The 18,956-nt window shown below is 45.4% G+C and overlaps 1 protein-coding gene across 3 annotated transcripts in view; it reads left to right on the forward strand.

The window, feature by feature from the left end:
- Positions 1–18,154, forward strand: part of sltm (SAFB-like, transcription modulator) — a 69,451-nt gene extending 51,297 nt beyond the window's left edge. For all 3 annotated transcript variants that reach the window (XM_038813232.1, XM_038813233.1, XM_038813234.1), the window contains 7 exons: positions 2,657–2,837; positions 4,022–4,146; positions 6,222–6,362; positions 6,809–7,192; positions 7,841–7,979; positions 8,365–8,528; positions 17,029–18,154. In XM_038813232.1, the coding sequence (XP_038669160.1) occupies positions 2,657–2,837; positions 4,022–4,146; positions 6,222–6,362; positions 6,809–7,192; positions 7,841–7,979; positions 8,365–8,528; positions 17,029–17,164 (1,270 nt within the window). In that variant the 3' untranslated portion in view covers positions 17,165–18,154. The remainder of the gene's footprint in view (positions 1–2,656; positions 2,838–4,021; positions 4,147–6,221; positions 6,363–6,808; positions 7,193–7,840; positions 7,980–8,364; positions 8,529–17,028) is intronic.
- Positions 18,155–18,956: the final 802 nt, after the last annotated feature.

Raw genomic sequence — 18,956 nt, forward strand, 5'->3', positions numbered from 1 at the left:
CCTATTCACTGCCACCGCTTCTGGCTGGAAGACTGCATTGTTCTATTTAAAAGCAGGTCGCGGCCGTTGGGTGTTACTCCGTGATTCTGGAGGCCGTGACTTATCACCCCGTGACCCTCCTGACACCAGCCCGCGACACACAGTTGAAAAACCCTGACCTAGGGGATCCTGAACCTTGAGGTCACCTATTAAACCTACTTCATTGCACATTTAACAAAAAAAAAATTACAGTACCCAATTCTTTTTTTTTCCAATTAAGGGACAACTTAGTGTGGCCAATCCGCCTACCCTGCACATCTTTGGGTTGTGGGGGTAACATGGAGAATGTGCAAATTCTACATGGACAGTGACCAGGGGTCGGTATCGAACCCAGGTCCAAAGCGCTTTAAGGCAGCAGTGTTAACCACTGCGCCATCGTGCCACCCTTCCCTCATTGCAGATCCAAGATAGCCTGACCCCTAGTTGGCTCCACAACATATTGCAAAAAAACAAAACATCCCAAATGCACTCTTCATTGTCTTGGTATCTCTTGATACAGAGATCTGTATGTAGCATTGAGGAAGCAAGGGGGCTGCAGAAGGCTTTGGACAGGCTAGGAGAGTGGGCAGTGAAGTGGCAAATGAAATACAATGTGGAAAAGTGTGAGGCTTTGGAAGGAGGAATTTAGGCAAAGACTATTTTCTAAACGGTGAAATGCTTAGGAAATCAGAAGCACAAAGGGACTTGAAGGTCCTTGTTCATGATTCTCTTGAGGTTAACATAGAACAGTACAGCACAGAACAGGCCCTTCGGCCCTCGATGTTGTGCCGAGCAATGATCACCCTACTCAAACCCACGTATCCACCCTATACCCGTAACCCAACAACCCCCCTTTAACCTTACTTTTAGTACACTACGGGCAATTTAGCATGGCCAATCCACCTAACCCGCACATCTTTGGACTGTGGGAGGAAACCGGAGCACCCGGAGGAAACCCACGCACACACGGGGAGGATGTGCAGACTCCACACACAGTGACCCAGCCGGGAACCGAACCTGGGACCCTGGAGCTGTGAAGCATTTATGCTAACCACCATGCTACAGTGCTGCCCCTAACGTGCAGGTTCAGTCGGCAGTTAAGAAAGCAAATGCAATGTAAGCATTCATGTCAAGAGAGCTGGAGTACAAGACCAGGGATGTAAATCTGAGGCTGTATAAGGCTCTGGTCAGACCCCATTTGGAGTATTGTGAGCAGTTTTGGGCCCCGTATCTGAGGAAGGATGTGTTGGCCTTGGAAAGGGTTCAGAGGAGGTTCACAAGAATGATCCCTGGATTGAGCAGCTTGTCATATGAGAAACAGTTGAGGACTCTGGGTCTGTACTCGTTGGAGTTGAGAAGGATGAAGGGGGGTGGGGGATCTAATTGAAACTTGCAGGATACTGCGAGGCCTGGATAGAGTGGATGTGGAGAGGATGTTTCCACTTGTAAGAAAAACTAGAACCAGAGGACACCATCTCAGACTAAGGAGCGATCCAAATCTGTGGAACTCTTTGCCGCAGAAGGCTGTTGAGGCCAAATCACTGAGGGTCTTTAAGACAGAGATAGATACGTTCTTGATTAACCAGGGGTTATGGGGAGAAGGCAGGAGAATGGGGATGAGAAAAATATCAGCCATGATTGAATGGCGGAGCAGACTGGATTGGCCGAGTGGTCTAATTCTGCTCCTGTGTCTTATGGCTGCCATTTCCAATTGTAGCACAATCTATATGAAAATTAACAATGCCCATAATTAATGCAGTGCTCTTTTCACATTTGTTATTTCATGATTTATACTTTCCTTAGTATGGCTATTTTTCGGGGACCAAAACAATGTCTCTACCACACTCTTTCCTCCTTTTGCTTTTTGTCACGTCCACCCAAATTGACTCCACATCCTCTCAGCCTAGATCATCCCTCAGAACTGTACTTATTTCCTCTCTTTTTTACAGAGCTACCTCACCGTCTTTTCCTTCCCATAAACGGATAAGAAATTCTAGTTCCATATTGAGGGTGTGCTGCTCCATCTTGGGTGTTAAACCCGACTCGTCTGCCTTCCCGAGTGGAAATAAAAGATCCCATGAAACTATTTTGAAGAACGGGAATTCTAGCAAATATTTTATTCCCTCGCAAACCTCGCGTTTTAAATAAAACATCTCTAGTTATCACAGTGCTGTTTGTGGAACCTTGCTATGCACAAATCAGTTGGTGTGTATTCTACATTACAACAGTAGCTGTACATCAAAAGAGACTTAATTGGCTAATAAAGGTGCTATACAAATTCAAATCTCAGTCTCTAGTATTAGTGGCTAACGGAAGGGCACATTCTATCTCCTAATTTTGGTTGGATTTGAATTTGAGAGATAGCCACATTAGTTTCTTTGCAATTTCTTCCTATTCTTGCCGAGTTATTGCACTGTAATTTTCTCATGATACCAGGCTATCTTTTGTAGTACAGAATTCAAAACTAAGATTTTAAATTCTTTATTGACAGCGCATTACTCCAGCAATTGCCAGGTTTCGCGACAATTATAGTCTATTACTTTGTACACCATGCACATATCAGGAACTTTCCACTTGACTTAGCTGTACTAGGTGTATGAACTTTGCATTTTGCAAACATATATTTTTTCTTAAACAGGCGACGTGAAATAGCTGAAAGGCAGCGTCGTGAGCGGGAGCGCATTCGCATGATGCGTGAACGTGAAGAACGTGATCGCTTACAACGGGAGAGAGAACGGTTGGAGATTGAAAAACAAAAACTTGAGAGAGAGAGAATGGAACGGGAACGATTAGAACGGGAACGCATCCGTATAGAACAGGTTCTTTAAGCTTTTTGATGCAGATTCACATTTCAGGATGTTTGATTCTTTACTGTTTGTATTTCATGTTTTGCCTTTCTTCCTAACCACGAGCCAAGCCAAGAAGTGTTTTTGTCAAAACAAGTCCGCCTGGCTGTGAGATGCAACTGAATAGGATGCCAAGCGATGTTGATCAAACATTGTGGTATAGATTTTCCCTTGGTCAATTGTATTTATTCTTCATCCAATGAGAAGCTGACAGGAGAAACATGACGTTTTCTACCATTGCTTCTCCATCCTCAGCTTTGTACACTTCCATTAAGCAATCTGTTGCAGTTTCTGCATTCCTCACTACAAACTGCATTTATGGAGTTGGATAATCTTTAGTGCTGCTTTTCCTTTCAGTTGCTATCTTGACCCAATTATGAGAAGCTAAAATAGGACACTTTTTAGATGCTGACCCGCATATCTCATTCTGGCAGAACAAGCCGATCTCCGATATAATAGACCAGCCTTAATAAATGTAACTTGTCTACAAACTTTCTTTCTTTATATATTCACTGGGGGGTAGAAGGTCTTATCCTAAGTGCAGATTCAATACTGGCTGCAACAGTTAATGCTCTGTTAAAGGTGCCATCTTTTGTTGTGATATTAAGCCCGAGTTCCTAATGGGGATATTTGCAAATTAAGATTTTGTGGTTGGATCTAATTTGGTGTCTCAATTTGCAAGATTAAATATTGCAAGATTGGTTGTCTGTTGACTTTGGGTCAATTTCAAAAGGGCACTATTGGGTGCAATGAAACTGATATTCAAAAATTTGACGTAGCTAAACTGATAGATGAGTTGAGTCTACAGTTAGGTTGGATAAGTAGGGTGTGGGTGGAAGGATTGAGAAACAAGTGACGGTTTGGGATAAAATGGAAGGAAGGAGCAAATACAGACAAAGGTGTGAGTGGGGCAGAGAATTTCAGTCTAATTCTCTGACCCCTTTGCTTCTATACTATTATGAACTCATGGAATTACACTTCCTCTTTATTTAAGCACTTTACAACCTCCTGGGCGGGTTGAACAATGAGTTCAGCAGTTTTACTAATACACAGCATATCAGTGGGTTTAAGGCTGGAGGAGGGAGGTGTACTGTCAAAACAAGAGTCATTGCTCAGAAGAAGAAAAAATTCACACTTGTACCAATTCAATGCTTCAGGAACGGCGTAAAGAAATAGAGCGCATTGCCCGTGAGCGTGAAGAGCTTCGTCGGCAGCAAGAACAGCTCCGCTATGAACAAGAAAGAAGAAATTCTTTAAAACGTCCACATGATGTAGATAACCGGTATGTTTGTTAATTGCTGTTTATGACTAGATAATCTGTAGTAAAATTGTTTGATTTAATACACAGAATCATTGTATTCGCAACAAAGGCATTAATTAATCTGACCTCACTGATCTGATGTCCCTGCCCTCTGCAGCTTTCACTGTATGAATGAAGCGCAGAATTGCTGATTGTGGTTTATAACTTCGTCCAAGTGATCTGAACCATCAGTGGAAATGGTGTTAATGTTACAGATGTGGTGATAATTGAGTGCATGCTCTGGCTGTGATTAAGAGCATCTGGTACTAACTGAGGAGAGATTAGGGCACAGATGAGAACAAGTTTCCACCAATGGTGGAGGAAACTATGTGCAAGGGCAAAGTAGTCAGTATTTGGGCGATTCTGGGTTTTGTGAACAAACCAGTGTTGAAGACAGACTGGTTCCAGCTTCTTCCTTTGCCAAATGGATGTTTACCAAATTAACCGCAGTTTTCTAAATGTGTAAACGCAGTCCAATGTATCTCGAACTTTTCTACCCACATCCTATCCACATCCTATCTTCTTTCATCTGCTTACCATCACCTTCATCCTCTGTAACTCCACTACCTTCTTGCCACTTACCCTTCCTCCCCACAAGATGTAGGTTAAGAGTTGGTGATTTAAAACTGAGATGAGGAGGTGAATTTGGGGGACTCGCTGCCCCATAGCGCGGTGGAATCTGAGTCATTAAATGTTTTCAAGAAAGAGATAGATATATTTCAGATTTTAATCAATGGGTTAAAGGAATATGGTAACAGGTGGGTAGGTAGATTTGAGAGCAGCAAGAGATCAGCCATGATCTGATTGAATGGCGGCACCGGCTTGAAGGGCTGAGTTGCCTACTTCCTTTCTCTGTTGCCAGAAAATGTTGTCATAATCTACAAATCTCTTCAAAACATTTCTCTGCTTTAGCTATGCAACTTCCTTTTACCCACGCTGCTCCGTTCTTGTAAATGCAGATTTTCTTGTTTTCCCCGTTGCTTCCGCTTTTTGTGAAGCAATGTTTTATCATGTTTAAAGGTGCCAAAAAAAGTAGGAATATAGGGCGAGATTCTCCGCTGCCCACGACGGGTCGGAAAACAGCGGGAGGGCCTTCCCAACATTTTTCCCGACCTCCCGCTATTTCCCCCCCACCACCACCACGGCCGCCCCACGACATGAATCGCTGCTCGCCGTTTTTTACGGTGAACAGCGAATCTCCCCTGGCCGATGGGCCGAGTTCCCAGGCCTTTACGGCCGTTTTCACGAATGCAAACACACCTGCTCTCATCGTTCGTGAAAACGGCCGCAAAGTGCCGTCCCGGACAACCATGCCACCGATTGGCACGGGCCCGCGATCGGTGGGCACCGATCGCGGGAAGCGGGTCCGATACCCACGCACTATTTGTTCCGCCGCCGCCCCGCAGGATCAGTCCGTGGGGCGGCTGAGGGGTATGGCGGCCCACGCATGCGCGGGTTTGATGCATATGCGCGGGTGACGTCATCGTGCGCGTCAGCCGCCGTGACGCTTGGCGCGCGGGCTTAGCGACGGTCGCTAAGGCCGCGATGACGTGCTTCACGGGGCCGCGCTGCTAGCCCCGCCCGGGCGGGAGAATCGGGTCCCGGGAGGGGGCGCGGAGGCTGCCGTGAAACACGGCCAGTTTCACGGCAGCCTTTACGACTTGCCGCATTTGCGGAGAATCGCGCCCATATTGCTTCAAACTTTTTTCGGCAAAGGTGAAGTAAAACTTGAAGACAGAAGCAAATTACTGCAGAAAATCTAACTCTATTCCCTGTTGGCTCCATCTTTAACAAAGAATCACCCAGACTTGAAACTTTGGCTCCCTTCACTCTCCACAGATGCTGTCGTACCTGCTGAGATTGTCTATTATTTTTTGTTTTTGTGAAGTAAAGAGATTATTTTAAATTACCCAGCCATGAAAAGCAAGTTTTTCTTAACCTGAAATGTGGCTGTTGTGATAATTTTTCGATTAATTTCTTGAGTTAAAATTTTTGAACTGTTTCAAAACTAAAATATGCTGACGGTGATTAAAATCTGTAAATGTTGTAATATCTAGGCGCGATGAGCCCTATTGGAGTGAACACAAAAGGAGGGCCATGGACAGTGACGCCCGTTTCAGTCATGGTTCTGATTATAGTCGTCAAGAACCAAACCGTTACAATGACTTTGACCACAGGGTACCATCGTCATTTGATAGGTGAGTGCTGCATTTGTATCTGCATTTTGACCACTTCTAGTGAGACCTGATGTATTTTTAGACTGCACGATGATGTTGAGCAGAACTGCTGGAGCTGGAAGGAAGGAATTGGTAATTATCAAGATTGAAGAGGGCCATAGGATGCGAAAGATAAAAATTGCATCTTTTGAAAATGCTGCCTAAAGCATTGTGCTGGCATACATTGCACCAGAGCACTAAATATGGAGTTATGACTGCTGTTTGGATGGGATGCTCCTGATCTCTCGCTGGAAGTGAATGTGCACCCTTGTAGGACTGGACAGGACAGGGCTTTGAGAGAAAATCAACCCATCTGTTTGGAATAATAGTTCATTAAGCCCCTGACATGCTATGTAGGATTTTAAGCCAAGATCAAAAGTGTTGCTGAAATAAGGTTGGTTAATACATGTTATTCCCAAAATTTACAGACGAGGGGATCGTTACAACCATCAAGGAGATGGGAAAAAGAATCGTTCTGGTAGTCGCAGAGAGGACACTGGGTATAACCGATATCCAAAACAATATGGTGATTCCAGAAGACCAACTTCCCAACAAAGAAGCGAACTTAATGCAAGTAATGAACGGAGAGAAATTAGGGAAAGAGGGGACCGGCGAACTGTAACAATTCGGGATCGCTCAGCTGGTAGCAGGGGGCATGAACATCTACAAAAGATATCCCCATCGCGAAACTTTCCTGACAGAAGTAGAATGGATGACCATGCAGTCCATCACAGTCGGCCAAGTCATAACTCTTCTAGACCAGATGATTGGAAGCCTAGTGGTGGCATGGGCTCCACTAAACATGATTTGAGGTAACATTGAGTTTGTTCTATCACTTGGAGAGTTTCTGAAACTCAAAAGTGATGTCTCATTTCACTTGCATGTAACATTGTGTACAGCTGTATAATGTCGGCCGTGTGGGTATATTGTCCCTGTTTTTAAGATGACTTCTAGTGGCTTTGTGGTATTTCTGGGAGGGGAGGGGTTAATTTTAACCTTTGAATCATCACTTTTACTGGGACAATTAATATTTAGTTGACGTCAACATCATTTCAAGTAAGCGAAACCAAGAAATGGCAGCAAATTCTGAAACTATAAATCTGCTGTTCTTGGGAAATGCATTTGGATTGCTTTTTAAAAAAACAATTGAGTTAATACTACAAAGTACAGCATTCTTGAGTCGGAGAAGCATCGTTACTTGGAAGAACCCCTCAAAATGATCGATTTACAAATTTGAACCTTGTCACATGCTAGTGTAAACTAGGTGGTTGGATTACAATTTATTGGAACTTTTTATTGCTTAGCTGTGAGCTAGTTTTGATCTTTGAAGCTAATTAATGGGATATATTTAACAGTAAAAGACAAAGAGATGGCCTTTTGAAACTGATTTATTACTTTTGATGTGTTGCTGTGAAAGCCACTAATTTAACTGGTAATTAAATTAAATTTTGACACTTTAGGAATTCGAGGGAGAGAGACCGTATCCGCCCAGAGAGATCGGGACAGAATCTGCGAAGTGGGCCACCAAGCAGTATGGCTGGATATAATAGCCGAGATGGAGGAAGACCTGCAATAGCAGACAGAGGCGGTAATACTCAGGTACAGAAGAGATGGGCAATTAATTAGACTTATTAGATAGCCAGTGCTAGCAGCTTTGTTCTGTTTAGGGATTTTAGTCGTTTTTGAACGAATCACACTTAATTTCCCTTAAACCTTGGGTGACATGCATTTTATGTATCTGATGTGACACATCTAAATGTTACCAGATACAGGCCGACTTGGGAGATAGCTAATAAAACATATTTTATTGTATTTACTGAAATGTATATTTTCTTTTGGGCGGGGGAATCAAATTAGTTGCGTTTCCACAAGTAGATACTTTTTAAAGGTTTGATTTAGGGATGTAGTATAATGTTGTCATAAATTTTAAGATGGAAGTGCTATGATTGTGCTCATATTCACTTTCAGCAATCTCTTTTCCCAGCCATCTCATTACCATGATAGGCACGTGGTGGTGGAACGTCATGGTCGTGAATCAGGAGGACCACGGAATAGTTGGCATGCTGGACCCGGTTCTCAAGGCAGTGCCTATCAAGACATGAGGCGAATGACTGACAGCCGTGGTCCTGGCATGATTCCTCTATCCAGGTACTGAAGTTGCATTCTGTTAGCTGTTTTCATTGCCTGTATCTTAAAACATGTATTGTAAATTCTTTCTGTCTGTTATTACATTTTTGACTGGTTTTATATAAAACAGGCTCACTCTCTTTCTGAAAACCTAGTTGAATTAAGTGTATTAGTTGCTTCTAGCTTTTTTTTTTGATGGGTAGCTTGTTGATGCCTATTGAGTCATTTACAGTAAAAGGTTTGTTCTCACAGAATATAAATAAAACATCAAGGAATAGAAATCCATCAAAATAGTTGCTTAATCGTATAGTCAAATGTTAAAGGGATATTGATGTATCTATATTGGCAAAATTACTTCAAACTTCTTTTTCCTGTAAAAGAGAGAACTTTACAATGCATTAAAACCATTCTCAACTCACAACCAAGATGTGTATTGAGTGCTTCCATTTTTATAGTTTCTAAACTGAAGGTGTCAAGGGGTGTGGAGATAGCGCGAGAGTATGATATTGAGATGAAGGATCCGCCAATGGTCATGCTGAATGGTGGGGCAGGCACGAATGGCCAAATGGCTTACTGCTGCTCCTATTTTCCATGTTTTCTGTTTGTCATATAAATATTTGTGCTGGTACCTAGGCTGTCTTTAAAAACTTACATCGGCTAACTCCTAAATTGCGTTCTTTTGGATGGTACTGAAATTATTGTTCCAAGTTTGATCACATTCGGTAGCCAATGAGCGTTACCTGATGCTTAATGCAATATATCTCGAGAGGGGTGAGCAATGGCTGTTACACTGGACCTCTTATTCTCCCTTTTTTTCCTCCATCAAATTTTGATGGTTGTGATGATCCTGTAGACTCTCATTTTATGCCAGTATATTTCTTGTTTGGAATTTTAATTTACTTGCATGTAAAACTCCTGTTGAATTTGTATAGATGGGGGTGGCATGCTGGCATAGTGGTTAGCACTGCTGCCTCACAACAGCAGGGACTCTGGTTCAATTCTGGCTTTGGGTAACCGTGTGGAGTTTGCACTTTCTCCCCGTATCTGCGTGGGTTTCCTCCGGGTGCCCCAGTCCAAGCTCCCACAGTCCAAAGATGTGCAGGTTAGGTGGATTGGCCGTGCTAAATTTCCCCCTTAATGACCAAAAAAAATTGTATAGATTGGAGGAAGATCACTAACCATGATGGTGTCTTTCATCTAGTAGCAATATACACTTAAATCATCCAATTTATGTTTCTTTCCATATGAGATCTCCACTTTCATTAGTTAATATGTGCTATAAATCGTCTTGAGCATTGTAGAAAATGATCTGGCAATCAGTCTGGGACGTAGGGCATAGAAGGTCCAATGTGATAAATATGAAGTTGACGGGTAGAATAGACAATAGTGTATATGTACTCTGGAGTCCCCATACAGCAGCATGATTGACATCAAACTTAGTTGATTCAGGGGTTTGATTTGCATGCTGAGACTTGGAACATTGTCAACGGACTACTGCTTTTTACATCCTTGAAAATAATAAACTCATTTGTGGACACTCTAAATCTAGTCTTCGGCTGTACATTTACTGACTTCCAGCTAAAGTCACGCGATAGTGATGGGCAAGAACTGCTGGCCACATTATTTCCTTTCCATCTACCAAATATCGAGTTCCTTCTGATCTAGTGGAGACTTGCTAAGCTCGGTTATGAAGTCACACTTTGGACCTCTTTCCTCTGAATGTTGCTGCACCCCTGAGTAATCAAGAAGCTAAAATAAAGCTGAACCTCATTCACATGTTGCTTTGACCCATTGATTACAAAGATTATGCCTTCGTGAAAAATAATGCTTTATGTAGCATATCACCTCAATTATGATAGAGATAGTCATATGCCATGTTTGACCCAATTATTGCCAATCTTGCACACTTAAATGTAAGGCCTGTGGCTCTGAACATAGGAGGAAGTTTATCTTTCTGCATTTGTAAATAATCAGAGAAGAAAAATATAGTGCCTGTGACCAAATTGTCCTGAGCCTTTCTGAATCCCATTGATAGTAACTTTTGTACTTGACTTTTATCTTTTAAATTCACAGCATTCACAGATTATATGTCATATTGGTATCCTGGGGCCAACCTATGGTTTGATTGGCAAGTTTGGCATTTTCCCAAAACTAGTGTTAATAAAGTTTTCAAACAGAATCCTGGTTCCATTAGTTCATGCTTCAGCTGATTTTTTTAAAAAAATAATTTTTATTCAAATTTTTCAACAACGAAAAGAGAAAAACAATAACCCCTCCCCCAATACAAAAACAATAAATTAACAACAAGAAAGAGTAAACATAGAACCATAAGAACAAACCCATAGTCCCCCCCCCCCCCCCCCCTACCACCACCACCCCGGGTTGCTGCTGAAGTTGACCACCCTCCAATGCTCCGCCAGGAAATCAAGAAAAGGCTGCTACCGCCGCAATAACCCTTGCACCAACCCCCTCAGGGCAAACTTGACCCGCTCCAGTTTAATGAACCCGACCATGTCGTTGATCCAGGATTCCGGGCTCGGGGACTTCGCGTCCCTCCACTGCAAAAGGATCCTTCGCCGGGCTACTGGGACGCAAAGGCCAAAATACCGGCCTCTCGCCTCCTGCACTCCCGGCTCCGATGCTACCCCAAAAATAGCGAGCCCCCAGCCCGGTTCCACCCTGGAGCCAACCACCTTGGACATGGTCCCCGCCACCCCCTTCCAGAAACCCTCCAACGCCGGACACGCCCAGAACATGTGGGTGTGATTCGCTGGGCTCCCCGAACACCTGCCACACCTGTCCTCACCCTCAAAGAACTGGCTCAGCCTGGTCCCAGTCATATGCACCCTATGCAGCACCTTTAGCTGGATTAAACTAAGCTGTGCGCAAGAAGAGGAGGAATTCACCCTCCCCAGGGCGTCCGCCCACGTCCCCTTGTCAGTCTCCTCCCCCAACTCCTCCCACTTCGCTTTCAGCTCCTCCACCGAGGCCTCCTCCCCCTCCTGCATCACCTGATAAATTGCAGAGATCCTACCCTCGCCGACCCACGTCCCCGAGAGCACCCTGTCCTGAACCTCCCTTGGCGGCAATAGCGGAAACTCCGCTACCTGCCGCCTAACAAACGCCCTAATCTGCATGTACCTAAGGGAATTCCCTGGGGGTAGACCCCACTTGCCCTCCAACTCCTCTAAGGTCGCAAACTTCCCATCTAGGAAGAGGTTCCCCAATCCGTCTGATACCTGCCCTGTGCCAACTCAGAAACCCTCCATCTATCCTCCCTGGTACAAGCCGGTGGTTCCCCCGTATCGGGGACCAGACCGAGGCCTTCCCTTCCACCCCATGCCTCCTCCACTGCCCCCAGATTTTGAGGGTAGCCACCACTACCACACTCGAAGAGTACCTTGCCAGGGGGAGCGGCAACGGGGTCGTCACCAGCGCCTCCAAACTCATGCCCACACAGGACGCCGCCTCCATCCTCTTCCATGTGGCTCCCTCCCCCTCCATCACCCACCTACGAATCATTGCCACGTTCGCAGCCCAGTAATACCCACACAGGTTGGGCAGCGCCATTCCACCCACCTCCCTGCCTCGCTCCAAGAATACCCTCCTCACCCTCGCGGTCTTCTGTGCCCACGCAAACCCCGTAATGCTCCTGTTAACCCTCCTAAAGAAAGCCTTCGGAATCATAATGGGTAAACACTGGAAGAGAAACAAAAACCTCAGGAGCACCGTCATCTTAACCGACTGGACGCTGCCCGCTAGGGAGAGTGGCAATACATCCCACCTCCTGAACTCCTCCTCCATCTGCTCCACCAGCCTCGTGAAGTTTAACCTATGCAGGGCCCCCCAGTTCCTGGCTATCTGGACTCCCAGGTATCTGAAGCTCCTCTCTGCCCTTTTCAGCGGGAGCTCCCCTATCTCTTTCTCCTGGTCCCCCATATGCACCACAAACAGCTCACTCTTCCCCACATTGAGCTTATAGCCAGAGAAGTCTCCGAACTCCCCCAGGATCCTCATCACCTCTGGCATCCCCCCCGCCGGATCCGCAATGTACAGCAGTAAATCGTCTGCGTACAGCGACAGCCGGTGCTTCTCTTTCCCCCTCCCCCCCCCCCCCCCCCCCCCCCCCCCCCCCCCCACCCCTGCCCCCTGCACAATCCCCCTCCAGTTCCTCGATTCCCTCAGTGCCATGGCCAGGGGTTTGATCGCCAATGCGAAGAGCAGGGGAGACAAGGGGCACCCCTGCCTCGTCCCCCGGGACAACCAAAAGTCCTCCGCCCTCCTCCCATTCATAGAACATAGAACAGTACAGCACAGAACAGGCCCTTCGGCCCTCAATGTTGTGCCGAGCCATGATCACCCTACTCAAACCCACGTATCCACCCTATACCCGTAACCCAACAACCCCCCCTTAACCTTACTTTTTTTTTTATTAGGACACTACGGGCAATTTAGCATGGCCAATCCACCTAACCCGCACATCTTTGGACTGTGGGAGGAAACCGGAGCACCCGGAGGAAACCCACGCACACAGGGGGAGGACGTGCAGACTCCACACAGACAGTGACCCAGCCGGGAATCGAACCTGGGACCCTGGAGCTGTGAAGCATTTATGCTAACCACCATGCTACCCTGCTGCCCATTCGTCACCACACTCGCCACCGGAGCGCTATACAACAGTCTCACCCACCTGATAAATCCCTCACCAAACCCAAATCTCCTCAACACCTCCCACAGGTAGCTCCACTCCATCCTGTCAAAAGCTTTCTCCGCATCCATCGATGCCACTATCTCTGCCTCCCTGTCCATCGCCGACATCATTATGACGTTAAGAAGCCGCCGCACATTGACATTCAGCTGCCTCCCCTTCACAAAACCCGTTTGGTCCTCGTGAATGACCTGCGGGACCACATCCTCCACCCTCCTGGCCAGTATCTTGGCCAGCAGCTTCGCGTCCACATTGAGGAGCGAAATCAGCCTGTAAGATCCACACTGGAGGGGGTCCTTATCCCACTTCAAGATCAAAGAAATTAATGCTCTGGACATCGTCGGGGGCAAGGCCCCCCCTTCCCATGCCTCATTCAGGGTCCGCACTAACAGTGGGCCCAACAGGTCTGAAAACTTCTTGTATAATTCCACTGGGAACCCGTCAGGCCCCGGTGCCTTCCCTGACTGCATACTCCCCATTGCCTTGATCAGCTCCTCCAACTCGATTGGGGCCCCTAGACCCTCCGCCCGCTCCTCCCCCACTCTCGGGAACTCCAGCTTGGCCAAGAAGCGGTCCATCCCACCCTCCTCCCTAGGGGGCACTGACCGGTACAACTCCTCATAAAAGGTCCTGAACACCCCATTAATGCACCTTGCACTCCGCACCAGACTCCCTCCTACACCTCTAACTCCCCATATCTCCCTCGCCGCCTCCCGCTTCCGGAGCTGGTGGGCCAGCATCCGACTTGCCTTCTCCCCGTACTCATATACCGCCCCCTGCGCTCTCCTCCACTGCGCCTCCGCTTTCCGGGTGGTCAATATGTCAAACTCCGCTTGGAGAATACGACGCTTCCTCAAAAGCCCTTCTTCCGGGACCTCCGCGTACCTCCTGTCCACCCTTACCATTTCTTCCAACAACCTCTCCCTCTCATTTTTCTCCCCCCTCTCCCTGTGTGCCCTAATAGAAATCAGCTCCCCTCTAACCAAAGCCTCCCAGACCACCCCCACCCGCACCTCCCCATTGTCAGCTTCCAAATACCCCTCTATACACCTACGGACCCGCCCACATACCTCCTCATCCGACAACAGCTCCACCTCTAACCTCCACAGCTGGCGTTGATCCTTCCCCTCCCCCAGCTCCAGGTCCACCCAATGTGGAGTGTGGTCTGATATGGCTATCGCTGAGTACTCCACCCCTACCACCCTCGGAATCAGCGCCCTGCTGAAGACAAAAAAGTCAATCCGGGAGTAAGCCTTATGGACTTCGGATACCTTCCGGCCTCATAAACCTCCAAGGGTCCACCCCTTCCATCTGACCCCCGTCTCAAGGTCTGGAATCCAGCTCAGCATGTGCCACATGAAGCCTGCATCGTCCCAATTTGGGGCGTACACATTGACCAGCACCACCCGCTCCCCTTGGAGTCTACCGCTCACCATTACGTATCTGCCACAGCTATCCGCTACCACGCTCAACGCCACAAACGACAAGATCTTTCCCACCAAAATCGGCACCCCCCAGTTCCTCGCATCTAACCCTGAATGGAACACTTGTCCAACCCACCCTCTTCTCAGCCTAACCTGATCCGACACCCTAAGGTGCGTTTCCTGGAGCATAGCCACGTCCGCCCCTAGCCCCTTCAAATGCACCATCAACCGGGCCCGCTTCACCGGCCCATTCAGCCCCCTTACATTTCATGTGACCAGCTGAATCAGGGGGGCTCTTCCCCCTTCCTCTGCGCCGGTCAGCCATAACTCTCCCTCGGCCCACCACGTGCCCGCAGTACCCCCATGGCCCGTTCCCCACGGTGGCAGATCTCCATCCCGACCCCCCCCCCCTGCCAGCCCAAATTTCTCTTCCAGCGCCCTCATGCTCGGGAAGCTCCCTTCTAAGAACAGAATGAGGACCGTCATTTTGACCGTCTGCACTCTCCCCGCTAGTGTCAGTGGGAGCCCTTCCAACCTCTTGAAGCTCTCTGGGCAATTGCCAGCAGCTCTATTGCTAGCGCAAACAGCAGTGGGGAGAGGGGGCACCCCTGCCTTGTCCCTCGGTGCAGTCTAAAATAGTCAGACGTCGTTTCAACCCCCAATTTTAAAACTGATTTAGTGACCACTTATCAAAGGTTTTGTTTTGGATCTTTTCAAATGAAGTTTTGATTCACTGCAAAAGGGTGTATGTTTTAGACCCGTGAGTAATCTGAACAAAATAATAAACCATGAGAGGCCTTTTCTGAGGATGCCAGAAGTCAGTGGATACCATTGTCTTTCATTGCAGTTCCTAATTTATCAATTAGTTGGGGAGATGCTATGAAATCACAAGTCTTTTAATGTTAGTGAATCTTTTGGCCTGCAGCAGGTCCCATCAGATAAGTCACCTGAAGCTGCCAAATCTTTCTCTTTTTCAACTGCGTTAATATATTTCCTACAAAGCATGTTCTGCTGCGTACCTTAAGATTCCATGTTTGGTTACTTATATATCTACTACTTAGCCAAATTCGTGCCCGAGTTGACCCTTGTCCTTCACTGCATATTTAACACCACTGGTCACTATATCGTGATAACCATAAGCGAGTAAAGAACATCAACCAACATGGAATTTAAATTTAGTAAAGGAATAAATCTGGAATAATAACCATGAAACTAGTACATTGTCATTAAAAACCTACCTGCTTCATTAAAAACTTACCTGCTTCATTAATGTCCTTTTAGGGAAGGACATCTGCTAATGTTGCATAGTCTGGCTGAGATGTGATTCTAGACCACATGATTGTGCTTGGCTCTCAACTGCCCTCTAACATGGCCTAGCAAACCACACTGTTGTACTCATGAGAGCTCACTACTACCTTCTCGAAGGCGATGGGGGATCGGTAATAAATGCTAGCTTTGCCAATGATGCCCTCATCTCCTGAATTAATTTACACAAACCAGGCAAGGTGGAGATTCTAGATACTGAACTGTACTCTACTGCACCCCAACTTCAAAATAGATCCTTATTTCATAATCTCTTTTTGCAAATCTTTTGTGGCCTATGCCAGTTACATGGTATTTGGTGTCTCGTTCAGTTTTGCATTGTGGGCATTTTCATTGTCCTGGCAGCACAACCCAAACTCATCTGACGTAAGAGGCTGCTAAAATCGGGAAAGTGAAGACTTTCACACCTGTCTGGGAAGCGTTTCAATGTAGTGCCGGGGGGGGGGGGGGGGGGTATTGTCTCATCAAAATGTATAATACACTTTTATGCAATGACATGCACCCTGCACCAAATAGATAAATTCTACATTTACTATTCTGCCATAACATTTTACATGTTCTGTTTATCTCATTTAAACTGCCCATCAATACCATATTCATAGCTCAAAATAGTATTGTCGCATCAAAATAAAGAGCAACCATATCACAAATATGACACGTTTTCTCTCCAAAAGATAGAACCCACTCCTGCTACAACTGTTCCTGCTCCACACATTAAAGATGAGGACTCAAGATACCGATTAGTGGCTTGCTTTGTAATGCCTCAGTTTGCTTTCTGTGAAAAGCTTCTGGTACTGGAGTTTTATGAATGAAAACAATTTGAGGAAAGTGTCCAGCAGACTGACGGTCCACAGAGATGTTTTCAATTTCTGCGTCCGGTTTGCAGAGTATTAATTTTTGGTTTAATATAGTTTGGGAAATCGTTGCAACAAATGTTGTGTTGTGCTCAGTTACATTTTGACTTGTTTCAGTTTAATATTTTCTGTACCAAGGTATAGGTGCAAATTGTAGCCGCTGATTGAAATTCTTCATTAGTATCTCACTGTTTTTTCATTGCCCACTGTAGTCCTGTAGCAAACAGAATTGTGCAGATCACCAACAACACAATGCAAGGAGGCAATGTCTCAAGCGCCAAAGGAATACATGGATCAGGAGATGCTCGTTTTAAGCCATTCAAAGGAGGTGCTCCGCGAAGATTCTGATGTACAAATGTTTGCAGCAGTTGGTCTCTTTGTTTTTGACATTTGTCTGTACTTGGTAGTCTTATTCAATGTGTACAACCAACTATCTTTTCAAAAATGTTTTTCCTGTTCAACAGACATGTACTAGGCCTTGTATTTTTTTTAGAAAATGGGTTTTGTGACTAATGGACTTACTAACTTTTATCCCTTTACCACCACAGCTGTTGAAAATGGAGCAAATAAACCATTAATATTTCTCAATCTGATTTTGTGTAAATGTCTTGTACTGGGGAGAACTTGGCAGTGGATCCCCAGTTATTTTCTGCTGGAAGGGTGGGGGACCCCTCCTCGTGGACTTTAAAAAAAAAAAAAAAATTTTTTTTAAATAGGTAGGTGGTTGGAAGACCCCAATACTCAGACAAACGGTGAGCTTTTTTTTAAAGCTTCATTTGTACCTTTTGGATGCCTCAGCACACTCCTAGCGCCATGTAGATAACACCCAAAGTGAACGTTCCTAATGAATTAGTCTCCTGCCCCCTAAAACATCAGCTGCACAGATAGTGATTTCCACCAAATACTGGAGACCATGTTGTCTCTATATCCAACTGAATCAAGAGTTTGAAAACAGACCGAAAGCTATACTTGCAATCTTGTGAAGAAATGAGAATGCAAATAATGGAAGCACAGATAACTGAGGTTCCACTGTAAAGTTACAACTAGATTATTCATAATATTTTATAGCAGTGAAATTGCACAAATGTCACCTATCTGTAGTTAGTCTTTTCTACAGTGAACACTAGCCAGTGAACATTCAAATGTGAAACCGTGCACGGGCGCTCCACCTTTTGCGAAATAGTGCTTGTATTTATTGACAATCTTCTCTACATTTACCAGCAACGATTTCATTATTTTCGAAGAAAGGTTGTTCTTTATAAGTTCACATGTAGAAATGTGGTACTGATGCTGGGAAGATGTATTCTTGCATTTTGGAATAAATCTTAATTAAATTGATTTGCATGTCACTTTTATTTCAATTTGTTTCTAAAACTACCTTGAGTCACAATGTTATTTTTGATTTCAATTCAGTGAACTGGCTATTGGGCTGGTTTAAAGAGTTAAATGCATCCTATTTATTTCATGTGATTTGAGTGTCAGGGAAAGACCAACATTTGCCACCCATAATTGCCATTGAAGGTGATGGCACTCCTCAAACCCCTGTAATCCATCTGAAATAAGCATACCCAGGGTGCTGTTAGGTGATTATGGACAAATAGGTCAAAATTCTTCTCAATTGCTGGAAAATGTAAAAATAGTAGGGTATATTTGAAATTAAAGTTCCCTAATCTGCAACTTGAAGCACAGACTATTTCTTCTCCCAAATCATACCTTCCACCCCACGTTTTGAAAAGACTGACAGAATGGAAAAGGATAAGCTTGAGCCCAACAATAAAGGATATCATGAGGATCCTGGCTCAAAAAAGCAGCCAGTAGAACCAACATGGGTGGATATTAGAAATAACAAACATGATGCTAGTGGGAGTAGTTTCTGGGGCCTCTAACAACAGCTCTACAAAGGAGAGGTGGTGGCATAGTGGTATTGTCATTGGTCAAGTAATCCAGGGACCCTGGATAATGCTCTGGGGTCCATGTCAAATGGTGAACTTTGAATTCAGTAGAAGTCTGGAATGAAAAGTCTAACGATGACCATGAAACAATTGTCGTCAAAACCAATCTGGTTCACTGATGTCCTTCAGGGAAGGAAATCTGCTATTCTTACCTGGCCTGGCCTAAATGTGACTTCTGTTATGGGCCA

The sequence above is a fragment of the Scyliorhinus canicula genome, chromosome 12 (genome assembly GCF_902713615.1).
Source record: "Scyliorhinus canicula chromosome 12, sScyCan1.1, whole genome shotgun sequence".
NCBI classification, from domain to species: domain Eukaryota; kingdom Metazoa; phylum Chordata; class Chondrichthyes; order Carcharhiniformes; family Scyliorhinidae; genus Scyliorhinus; species Scyliorhinus canicula.